This window comes from Neovison vison, chromosome 7 (genome assembly GCF_020171115.1).
Source record: "Neovison vison isolate M4711 chromosome 7, ASM_NN_V1, whole genome shotgun sequence".
Lineage (NCBI taxonomy): Eukaryota > Metazoa > Chordata > Mammalia > Carnivora > Mustelidae > Neogale > Neogale vison.
In genome coordinates this window covers 96,322,291-96,334,937 of record NC_058097.1, presented here as the reverse complement: position 1 = coordinate 96,334,937, position 12,647 = coordinate 96,322,291, and the positions used below count along the sequence as shown (strand labels likewise).

At 45.1% G+C, this 12,647-nt stretch overlaps 1 protein-coding gene across 2 annotated transcripts in view; it reads left to right on the top strand.

Annotated features, from left to right (window-relative positions):
* The window catches only part of RAB39A (RAB39A, member RAS oncogene family), a 73,409-nt gene extending 62,114 nt beyond the window's left edge, over window positions 1–11,295 (top strand). The window contains exon 3 of one of the 2 annotated variants that reach the window (XR_006385575.1): window positions 10,583–10,652. Coding sequence is in view for 1 of the 2 variants with exons in the window: in XM_044257718.1 (XP_044113653.1) it covers window positions 10,583–11,009 (427 nt within the window). In the remaining variant the exon portion in view is untranslated. Of the gene's footprint in view, window positions 1–10,582 lie in introns of both variants that reach the window. The other variant, XM_044257718.1, reaches the window with a different exon arrangement.
* The last annotated feature ends 1,352 nt before the right edge of the window (window positions 11,296–12,647 follow it).

Genomic DNA, 12,647 nt, shown 5'->3' with positions numbered 1-12,647 from the left:
TGACCTGAGCCAAAGGCAGAGGCTTAACCCACTGAGCCACCCCGGTGCCCCAAAAAACTATTCTTTAATTGTGTTAGATTACATAATGCTCTGTGTTATATGGAACATAAAGTAATCATGAGAAGATGGTCCTTGTCTTATTTCTATTTGGCAGAAGAATGCCAGAAAGCATTGGAAGTGCGTGCTGAAGTCTTGTATGTTTTCTGGTAACACACCGAGTAGAAAATAAGCATCCCGTCATTATCACCTTACAGACAGTTAGCGAAGCTAGAAACAAACCATTCCCATTCATTTCCAAATAAACTCTTCCGATTTTCACACATAACTTGTTCTACTTTCCAGAAACCACTGGAAAGTACAATTTGAATCCCTACCAACTGTCAAAGAGCAGTTCTTGAGAAAATGTGGATGATTTCACCTATATGCTTATAAGTATATGCAGTTATTCAGCCCCTTTCTCTCCTTTTGGCTTCGCAAATCCCTGCTGTATAAATAGCAAAAGGAGAAAAGCTTTTTGGTATTTCTCTGTTCTTCCGTTTGCTCTGCATTTGCGTGCTGCCTTGGCACAGTCTGACAGTAGGCACTTACTCGGCTGTGGATGTGTTCCTTTACAAATACTGCTAGGACTGCTCGTGCCCAGTTCTGTGGTGGACACTGGGGAGACAGCAGTCCACAAAAACGGACAGCAATCCTTGCTTTCGTGAAACTCATCTGCTAGTGGAGGAGTCAGTCTCTACCACATAAGCTGGAAAACTACATAGGGTGTCGGTGTTAAGTGCTGTGGAGGAAACTAGAAGGTAAGAGGCGAATAGAGTGTTGTAGGAGCTGGAAAGACCTCACTGTCATCGAGTGAGGATCTGTCAAAGGAGGAAAATAGAAGGTGGTCGTGGGAATTACTTACAGGCAGAGAGACTGGCTCGTTAGGTGTTGTCAGTAATGCAGATAGCTTCTTCAACCACAGACTTGATCTTTTATGCAGAGACCCTGAGAGTACACAAAGAAAAAAAGAGTTTTAATGTTTGCGTGTATAAAGAAGGATTTCCTAAGTCGTCAGCTCCACATTTCAGAATCTCAGGGCAGAGAAGGGCTGGTAGCCTCAGTGATCATAAAAGAAAGAGGAGGGAAAAAAAAAAAAAAAAAAAAGAAAGAGGAGAAACTTGTGTTTTCGTCTCTTGAAGGCTGTCCTAAGAGCCTGACTCACAAAGCCAAGTGACTTCACCAAGTGAAACAGGTAAATACAGTGTCAACACAGTGACCGTTTCCAGAAGGGCAGTGGGAACGTGATGTCATGGTAGAAGGCACGCACGAGGCTAAGGCATTCGTAGACTGCTTACTGGCAGCAGCCTTTGGCATCCAAGTCCGTCTCCTCTCCATGCCGACTTTACAACTGGCAAAGCCACAAGAAGGGCATTTCCAGGATGGAACATCTGGTTTATTTTACTTTTTTATTTATTTTTTTCAGTATTCCACGATTCATTGTTCACGCACCACACCCAGAGCTGCACACAGCCCCTGCGCTCCTTAATACCCACCGCCAGGCTCACCCCTCCCCCAACCCTGGTTTGTTTTCTCTAAGTCAGTCAGCAAGTGCTCTGTACCTTGTCGCTTTTTTTTTTTTTTTTTTAAAGATTTTATTTATTTATTTGACAGAGAGAAATCACAAGTAGGCAGAGGCAGGCAGAGAGAGAGAGAGGGAAGCGGGCTCCCTGCTGAGCAGAGAGCCCGATGCGGGACTCGATCCCAGGACCCTGAGATCATGACCTGAGCCGAAGGCAGTGGCCCAACCCACTGAGCCACCCAGGAGCCCCCCTTGTCGCTTTTTTAAGACACCTGTGCACATCCAACAAAATTCATATCAATAGCATAAAAGGTTTAGATAATCTGGCCACTTTCAGATAAAATTTTTTTTCAAAGATTTTATTTATTTATTTGACAGAGAGAGATTACAAGTAGGCAGAGAGGCAGGCAGAGAGAGAGAGGAGGAAGCAGGCTCCCTGCTGAGCAGAGAGCCGGATGTGGGACTCGATCCCAGGACCCTGAGATCATGACCTGAGCCAAAGGCAGCGGCTTAACCCACTGAGCCACCCAGGCGCCCTCAGATAAAATTTTATATTAAGTAATTATAGTAGAAATAATCGTGTGCATTCCAGGACCTGTAGACTTTTGTCCTTCATATGACAGCAGCGTCTTGTTCTCCGTTTCCTCCAGGAAACTAGATAACTGTTTAATTTGAGATATTTACATTTTTTAGAATCTCAGTCTCACACGTCATGTGGGCCAAAAAAATTCTAGATTCCCTGAGGCTCTTCATTCACCCTGGAGTGCATCGCTCCTATATTAAGTCCTTTGTTGTAAACGTCAGCAACACCTGGTGCTATCAGTATCCCTTGTCTACATAGTGTTTTAGGAAAAAGAAAAGAGGAAAATTAACATAAAATAGTTGGCCATTTTTCTTTTCTGAAGCAAAAATAGTGCAAGAATCAACCTTGCAGGGGCACCTGACCGGCTCAGTCAGTTAAACGTCTGCCTTTGGCTTGGATCATGGTCTCAGGGTCCTGGGCTCGAGCCCCACATTGGGCTCCCTGCTCCATGAGGAGTCTGCTTCTCCCTCTCCGATTCCCCCGGCTTGTGCTCTCTTGCTCTCTCTGTCTCTCAAATGGATAAATAAAATCTTAAAAAAAAAGGGGGGGGTTGAAAGAAAATGTGGTATAGACATAAAATTGAATAGTATTCAGCCATTAAAAAGAAATTCCGTCATAGGCGACAACATAGGTGAATCTTGAGGACGTTATGCTAAGTGAAAATACCGAGTTACAGGACAAATACGGCATGATTCTGCGTCTGTGAGGCATCTACAGTGATCAGATGCGTGGAACCAGAAAGAAGAGTGGTTCCCACGGGCTGGGGGGAGGGAGAAGGAAGTGAGTTGCAGTTCGCTGGGTATGAAGTTTCAGTCATGCAAGATGAGAAAGTTCTAGAGACGTGATGTACAGTATTGTGCTTCCACTTTATTTTATTTTTATTTATTTTTTTTTAAAGATTTTATTTATTTATTTGCGAGAGAGAGACAGTGAGAGAGAGCACGAGCGAGGAGAAGGTCAGAGAGCGAAGCAGACTCCCCATGGAGCTGGGAGCCTGATGCGGGACTTGATCCCGGGACTCCAGGATCACGCCCTGAGCTGAAGGCAGTCGTCCAACCAACTGAGCCACCCAGGCGTCCCTGTGCTTCCACTTTAAAACAAGAGATGGACCTCTTATATTTTTACCAATTTCAAAGAAGAACGAGTTTTGGCCTCGTGTGGATGTGGAAGGTTATTAAACGTTTTTGACTTTGTTTTGTCATTGTTGTCTTGCAAAATACATGTGGACTCTGTCTGGTCTTTGGTTGCCAGCACCAACATGGGCTTGAGGAAATCTAAATCTTCACGAAACGGAAGTTTCTGGAAGCATGTCTGAGGCATAGAGACTTGACTGGAAGCTGAACGGGCCAGGCTTGGAATGAATCAGAAGATCCCAGGAGTTCTGGGCAACGAGAGCCAAAGGAGGCCAGGGTGGTCCTCACCCTCCTGTCGTCTTCTGTCACCGGGCAGCTCACTGCCGTAAGAAGCCCCAAATGGCCAGCCAGCAGTCTCAGCTAATTCCGTAGAAGCATCCCAGCGTTCTCTGGTGAAAGCATTTCTCCCTGGGATACTAAAACCCTGACGTCAGCAGAGTTCAGAGTCACGGGGATTAGAAGCAACAAAAAATTGTAGTGACTCATTAAGTGTAATTGTGAAAGGCCCCATCATCCGACTTCCACCCTTTGTCTCCCAAACCACAGCCTCTGTTTATGAGGAAAACCACCTCGTACTCGGTCCCTCGTGCGTTTAAAACACATACATTCCGAATCCTGCTGGAATCTTCCAAGCTGTTACCTCCTGAACGTAGGTGTAACTGAGTCTTAACCCGTTCCCCAATTTTGCAGGGCCAGATGCGGGACAGTGACACGGTAAGATCAACGAACCCCACGGCATCTGCCCATTTCCCTGTCTCTACCTCTGCTAAGTGACATCTTTGGTCTGTAGCACAGTGTGGGATGCCACATCCATGTGTCAGGGATCCTGTAAGTTCACAGATGGGGGTGCTGGCATGGTTTGAGTCCAGATTCCGTGTCTGTTACAGTGGGGACGCATCGGCGTCCCCTCCATGGTGATCGGGCCAGAGAAACATACCATAATCCAGAGTGTCAGCAGCTGCTGAGAAATTGACTTCTGACCAGCGACAGTCTAGGCAAGAGAAAGTCTTTGTCGAGCCCCATCACTGCCTCCATTTCTGTGCCCTGGTCACTTTGAGTCTAAACTGGGGTGAAAATACGGACTGATAATGACATGACAGGGTATTTTGTTTCAGCGGTTATTAGGCACGCTCCCCAGAGGGGAGTGGGAGCGAGGACTCGCAGAGAATACCCGCATTCACAGGCTCCAGACCTGTCAGTACACCTTGCGCCCAGCCCCACACCTTTAGCCTCTGCTTATGAATTGCTGTAGATCCTCACCTACCTCTTTCCATCTCCTTCTCTGGAAATAGTACCACGAGACGGCCACAAATGGGAGGAACTTTCTTTTCCACGAAACTTCAAGTCTGCTGTTGAGTGGGGCTGACTGAGGCCAGCACGCCGCGCAGAGGCATCTGTAAGGCAGACGTGAGCGTTCTCCCCTTTTGGTTATAGGGAAATCCCGCTAAGGCCACAGGTTGAGAGGGTCCTGCAAAAGCCGGCGTGCTGGGCGCGTGAGTCTTGTTACTCTAGGACTCCCATCCTGCCCGTATACATGGCTTCTGCTTGGTGACCATGTTCCAGCCTGCTGAAACAGGACCCCCAGCTCCGGGGAGCACTCAGATTACACCCTCGCCTGGCGTTCCAGGCAGTTAGTGTCTGTTCAAGCCAGGTTGTAAGTCAAGAACTAGTTCTCAAAAGTATAATGGCTCTTGACAAAGAGAGCAGAACTTTATTCCAAAATGCCACTCCTGTAATCACCCAGCGGAACCTTCCCCAGGCATGACAGAGCATCCCAGTCGGCTGTGCATACTTCTGGCAGGTGCCATCAGATCTGATGGACCATGGGCCAAGCAGCCAAGCTCCGTGCATTGTACCTTGGGCCAGCCGAAGGGACTTCTCTTGCTTTCTGCCCTATTAAGCTGATAGCCTTTTGGGTCTCCGACTTAATGGGTCAGAGAAGTACCTTTAAATATTATACAAGTGTCCCCCAAGTGTCCCCCACGATCCAAAAAGGCCCACCAAGTATTAAGCTTTTTTCTTCTTGGTAGCGGACATAAGATGCACAGGTCATCTTTGGAGAGGTTTTAACACCATTCCTCAGATTAAGGGACCACCCTCGCCCAAGAAACTTCACAGAAATTACTGACTGCTGTATTTTCGTGGGATTTATACTTGGGGTGGATCTATCTGTCTATATTTAATTTATCCGCTCTTCTCTAGCCACTGACGTGCTCATAGAATCTCAGCGACCTTGGTATGAGAATAGAACACACGGCTAATGGCTCTCAATATTGGGCACCTTTCTCTTTTTTTTTTTGCACTGCTGGTATCTCTTTCCCTCAAACATCCTCATTCTCTCTGCCACTTCTCCCGTTTCTCCAGTGGCCGTGTTCCTGGCTTTACCAGATCCACTGCTTACCTCCTCACTAAGAATGGGCGCCAGGCACTTGAGAATCACTGGATATTGGGTGGCACCTGCTCACCTTTCACAATTAGCAAACCAATATCCTGAATTCAGAAAGTGGAAGAAGGTGGAGAAGGGTGGTATGCAAGAGTTACTAACTTGAACACGGTTCATTCTGCCTGCCAACCTGAGAAATAGACTGACCAAGCGACCGTCATATTTCCTTCAATGGAGGTATCCAATAAGAGGAGCGAAGTGTTCCTCCAGTTCTCTTTGGTGGGGAGAAAGGTTGAAAGGGAAATCCTGTTCCTTCCTATAGTAGAAGTCTAAGTGTTAGAGAAGGGGAGAAGAGTTTCTCCTGATGCCAGCAGTGTTCCTTGGCGGTGTTGAATGTCTACTTGGGATTGGTTATAATTAATTCATGGGGACACCAGCCTGCCTGGTTGAGTGATTTTCCCAGAAACATTCAGCCGCATGCCGGACTGCTCCAGAGATGAATTTTCCCCGATGAGTGTAGCCGTGGGGGAGGAGCTTGGGAATTTAGGTATTTCCAAGAGACCAATAATAGTGATGTCTCACAGAACAACGAAAGAGGTAAAAATAGGAGGGAATGAATGTAATGGGTAGAGAGTAACAGAGTTACTCAGTAGATTACAAATGTGGGTACAGTTTTAAAGTTGCCACTGAACATGGGCTGCAGAGTGTGAGCTTTTGATCAAAAGTAGACCGTAAATCCACAGGTTTGGATGTAGTGAATTTCTGATAATGAAAAGGAAGTAGATGAGAAAGGAAGAATAGAGGGGATGGTTCTTTAGAAACGAGGAGAGGAAGTCGAGTAGCAGAGGTGACAGCAGACAACCCTTCTGGCGACAGGAGTAGAACGACAGGAATTGTGATGGAAAGCAAAGCACTGATGTCTTCAGCACATGGAGAATGACCTCGCACTTGGCTGATGGCGACAGATGACAGAGCCAGACGGCATACACCTCAAAGGAGCAGAGAAGTTTTGGGGTTTTTCTTTCTGGTTTTGTTTTGTTCTGGTTTGTTTGTTTGTTTTGTTTGTTTGTTTGTTTTTATGACACGGGCTGGGAGAGAATTATCTGGAAGTGGCATTGGGGAAGCAGAAACCATCTCCTCCAGATCCTATAGGAAGAGCAACTCAGTCAGGCTGCAGGGAAGCCATGTGATCCAGAAATGAAATTACATACAGCAGGTGTCAGTAAAGGCAAGGAGGAGGGGAAAACATTCTGCCAGGAGACAAGTCTTTGAATGTGGGATAGCAGTCACTCATAATGTAGCTTTCAGGTGTATAAGACCCAGTAGGTTTCTTGAATACTCAAAACCAAACTGGGGTGCCGGCCTTGGGGCTCGATGGGATCATGACCTGAGCCGAAGGCAGACACTCAACTGACTGAGCCACCCAGGCACCCCAAAGATAAAATCTTTAAAAAAAGATCAGATCTTCCACTTGGGAGAAACACGGATCTGCTGAGTACTTGTATCCCTGAAGCTGTCCCCGTGAGTCACCTTCCCCTTTATACCAGCATTGTGCTGGATTCAGCAGGCGCCATGTCCCCTTCCCAGTTTTGCCAGAGGGTAACCTCATAACTCTTTTTTTTTTTTTCAAGAGTTTATTTATTTATTTGACAGAGAGAGAGAGATATCACAAGTAGGCAGAGAGGCAGGCAAAGAGAGGAGGAAGCAGGCTCCCTGCTGAGCAGAGAGCCCCATGCGGGGCTCCATCCCAGGACCCTGGGATCATGACCTGAGCCGAAGGTATCGGCTTAACCCACTGAGCCACCCAGGCGCCCCCCTCATAACTCTTAATTTTTCTAGTAACACACCTGAGACCAGATTGGAACCCATTCCTTTTTCTCTCCCTTCCTTCTCTTCTTTCCTTCCTTCTGTTTCCCCCCTCCCCTAATATTTCTTTCCCTTTATATCATGCATTCATTCAGTGAGACTCTCACAGCCCAGAAGGAAAGAGTTGAAGTGACCCGCAGCAACATGCTGTTGCCCACAGAGAACTGCTGCTGTCATGAACTCCGCAATTCTTTGTAGGGAGGCCGACCGACATAGTTCTTCTAGGATCTGTACCCTGCTTCTGTAACACCTGTGAGAACTTCTGGAGACCTCACTGTGACCCAAGAGAGCAGGTCCAAAGAAAGATCGTTGCTTCGCATCTCCTTCTGTAAGACCTGCCTTTCAAGTTCCGGTTTTCAGGCTCTAGGCCTGGCTCTCCCCCTTAATAACTGACAGCAGGGTTGCCCAGTTGTTTTAGGGGAGACCTGTCCCGCTGGGACAACCATATCTGAATCTGAAACCTAATCAGATCGAATTCTAAGCCTAATATCCATGTCCACACATAGAAGCTGAAGATCAAGTTATTACATAGAAAATGACAGGGGTGTCTGTGATCGAGCCCCACACTGGGCTCTCTGCTAGGTGGGGAGCCTGCTTCCCGCTCTCTCTCTGCCTGCCTCTCTGCCTGCTTGTGATCTCTCTCTCTGTGTCAAATAATTAAATAAATAAAAGAAAATCTTAAAAATGACAGACGTCATATTGAGACCATTTATTCCAACTAATCATTAATAAGGGCTGTTTTATACTGTACATGGTATCTATTTTGCTATAATTTCATGCTATAGAATAACTTGCCAGCTGTATTCCCAATGTGTTTGCAAAATTAAATACAAAGGGCTAGAAAACATGGCATTTCCCACAGTGTAAGACATGCCTCTGTCTAATACAAAAGCAGTTCAGCTGCTTTTGTAGTTTTGTGTTCAACCACAGAAGTATGTCTTTATAAATTAAACTATTGGTAGATTAAATAGGGGGGATAAAAGTAATGCAGACTTGGTGTTGGGTAAATTAAAGCTTCCGGTCCAATAATGTAGCCTTAGTTGGGTTTCTTCTAAGGCCCTGCACGCCTGCCTAAATTCACATGTATAAAACAGTAACAAGTTATCCTTCAATTTTTTTTTAAGTTCAGTAACTTAAATGAACTACATCTGAAGCCTGCCAAAGTTGGTGGGAGATTTTTTCTTATTGTCAGTGGCTGTGTAGTGCAGTTGTCCTTGAGAATCTCTCTACTAAGAATTCTGAAGAGGGGGCGCCTGGATGGCCCAGTCAGTTAAACGTCCCATTCTTGATTTCGGTTGAGGTCGTGATCTCAGGGTTATGAGATCGAGCCCCATGTCAGGGGAGTCTGCTGGGGATTCTCTCCCACTCCTTCTGCCCCTCTTCCTGCTCTCTTGCCCACTCTCTCTCTCCAAAGTAAATTTAAAGAAAAATCTGGGGCCCCTGGACAGCTCAGTCGGTTGAGCATCTGCCTTCAGCTCAGGTCATGATCCCAGGCTCCTGGGATCGAGTTGGGCTCCTTGCTCAGTGGGGAGCCTGCATCTCCCTCTGCCTCTGCCTGCGGCTCCCCCTGCTTATGCTCTCTCTCTGTCAAATAAATAGATAAAATCTTTAAAAAAAAAAAAAAAAAAGAATCCTGAGGAGAAGCAGGGAAGCAAACAAAAGGGAATGAAAAAAGAGGTGGAGTACTTTCTTCACACTCCCACAACAAATGAGGCTTGAGGTATTGGGTCACTGAACTGAGCTGTGATTTCAGCAGTAAGGGTAATGAAGGTACAGAAGATATGGGAGAGAGTACTGGTTGCCCTACGGACCCCCCCCACAAAGATCTTTGGGGGTCAGATGAGCTTCATTAAGGATCATCTCAATGTTCAAGATCGTTGACTGCTCAGAAACTGAGACACGGACAATCTTTGCTTCGTACAACCCTTAACACTTTTCCTCCCTGTTAAGATTAATCAGTCCAGTATAACAAATATTAAGTGACATCTGTCATTTGCCAGGCAGTATGATTGTTGGATACTTGAGAAAAGATGACCCTCAAGAGCCTTGAGTTGAGTGGGAGACATACCAGCCGATCCAATCAGCACACGGTGAAAACGGATAGAATCATAATGGCAATATGCCAGAGGCTCAATGGAGTTAGAAGAAGATTGCCTAAGAGAGGTGGAGAACAGAGCCCAGGAGCAGGGAAAGCTTCTCATATATATGATTTTTGAACTTGTGCTTGAAGGAGAAATAGGAGTTATCTAGGCAGAAAAGGGTAGAAGACATTCTAGGTGGAAAAAATAATATGTAAAGGCAAGAAATGGAAGAGAGAGTATGGTCTTGCTGCCTTGCCTCATGGTTCGATCAGGAAATAAACAGCACATTTGAAGGGTTAACTAAAAGTTTAATGAAGTGAGTGGGAAGTGACCATGTCTGGAAGTATGGACAAGGTGAAGGACGTCAGCAAAGGATGGTGAGGCATTCGGAGTTAGCAATGACGAGAAGCCATTCACCACCTGGCCAAAAGAGACAGGAAGGAGAATGGGATTTCCCAAACCCAGTGGAACCCATTAGAAAGGCGCTTCCCGATGGGAGCCATGACCAGAAACAGGAACACAGCTGCTCTTCAGCCATGGTCTGGCTGAGACAAAGAGAAGAGTGGACACACAACCTCTTTCCTCTGGTCTCCAGCTGGTGCTTCCATGGGCTGGACCTCACTGCAACTGGGCAACTTCACCAAATCTTTCCAAATCCCTATTTTTAATCCCAGTAATGTAATAATGACTCTTACCAGATCCTTGAACATAAAAACGAATCATTGTAAGTGCAAGATGACATACGATGTAAGTCCTTTGTCCATTTAAGAATAACCCACTTCAATGTTCTGTCCTTGGATGAAACCAGCTCGCCTGTTAGTTTCCGAGCACTTTTGTCCACTTAAGACACTTCCTGTTTGATTTCTAAGTTCGGGGTAAGTCACAATGAGCTACCTTCACCTTTTATTACGGTGCTACATTGGAAGGGGAGAAGCAGAACGTGTCCTTTGACAACCCGTTTTTCTCCTTATTTTCCAGATCAATAACACGATCTTACTACCGCAACTCAGTTGGTGGGTTTTTGGTGTTTGACATCACCAACCGACGGTCTTTCGAACACGTGAAAGATTGGCTGGAGGAGGCAAAAATGCACGTGCAGCCGTTTCGGATTGTGTTTCTGCTGGTGGGGCACAAGTGTGACTTGGCTTCGCGACGTCAGGTGACGAGGGAAGAAGCCGAAAACCTGTCCGCAGACTGTGGTATGAAGTATATAGAAACCTCTGCCAAAGACGCCACAAATGTCGAGGAATCCTTCACCATCTTGACGAGAGACATTTATGAGCTTATTAAAAGGGGGGAAATTTGTATTCAGGATGGCTGGGAAGGGGTTAAAAGTGGTTTTGTTCCAAATACTGTGCATTCTTCCGAGGAGGCAGTGAAGCCCAGAAAAGAGTGCTTCTGCTGACTTCAGATCGGCCAGAGAACGGCGGTGGAGACTGGGGGTCATCTCAGGATTAGCACCAACATTAACGGCAGAACAGTCACGACAAAGAGACTCCCGCCCGCCTCCACCCTCCTTCAGAAGGCTGTGCTTCCCTGCCACACGACCACACCGAGTATTTTGTTCAGTTATCAGGCAAAGCAGACAACTTTTTCTTGAAACTTGAGCATCTACAGAATTACTCCCATTCCCACTTCGTTAGCGTATAGCTCGCTTTAATGTCCACGTATACCCATATTACTCATTTTTCTTGACAATTAGAAATGGGTTTTTGGGGGGTATACAGTCCGACCGGAAAGAATGTATCAGGCCTTGCAGTCTCATGAGTTAATTTGTTGATATGGAATAGTAAAGTGGATTTCAGTGTGCACCGTTGGCTTACAAAGTAAACAATCTCAGACGTGTCTTCAACTGGGACTAACATAACACTTCCTTGTATAAGGTACCGCGTTTTTAACCATTCTGTGAAATGTTTATCCTCCCTTAATTTGCCTGAACATAACAAAATAAGTTTTATACTCCTTTTTGTTCTCTTATTTACTGTTCCTGATAATCTTATGTTTTATAAAGATATCTAAGGATCCAAGCAGAATATTTTATTGCAAATATTTATAAAAATTAAAAGCGAAGGACCGTTCATCAGCTTATGTTTTAATGTTATAGTATATTGTCCTTGTTTAGATAAGAAAAAATTTATTTATGTACAGGCATTTTCAAAGAAAGTAAATGCAACTTACCATGAACTATTGTCAAAACTATTGATATAAGTAAATATGGAAGGTTTTTAGAGATCGCTTTGCTGTCCACATAAGTTTCTGAATTTCCCTATTTCTGGTATAAGATAATTATAGGAAATATTTCTGGACAAAGAAGATTGGTTAGATGTTTGATATAGTTAGCATTCAAATTGTATTTCAGTAAAATTAAAGATAAAATAATGAGTTAGGGCTGCAAAATGACTTCTGAGTTTTCTGATTTTTAATTTATTGATTAAATTTTCCTCCTGAAGGCACATTGTGATCACAAACTCATATTTCATAACCTACATTTCCATTCTCTTAACCATCCCTCATCACAGAGGGGCACCAAACGCAGCCCCTTTCTGAAATCATGGTTTTACCGTTAACATAGTATCTCCATTTGTTTGAAAACCAAAGTGATATGGTGGAAAGAATACTTAACGAAAAACCAGAAAACCTGGGTTCTAAGCTTGCCGTTTCTGTACCAGTACTTGGGCATGAGTGAATCACTTAACCTCACTGCATATCAGTGCTCTCCACTGTAAAATGAGGCTAATAAACCCATTTGTTTTGCTTCATGGGATTATTTTGAGATCAAGAGCATCGCGTGAATAGCTCCGTAAAGAAAAAGCATTTTGCAAAGATGAGCCTGGTATCAGCTGCTCCTGGGCATACTATTATTATATGTACAACAGTTGAGAATTTTGTTTTCTCATGTTCTTTCCTTTCGTGCCCACATTCTGCAGAGGGAGCAGAAGAAGGTGCATGCTTTTGTGGACCTGGGGGGCATCTCTTGGTTTTGTGTATGCCCTCCGCCCTCTTGCTCTGAAACACCGCTCCTCCACTGTGGAAATGATAGGGA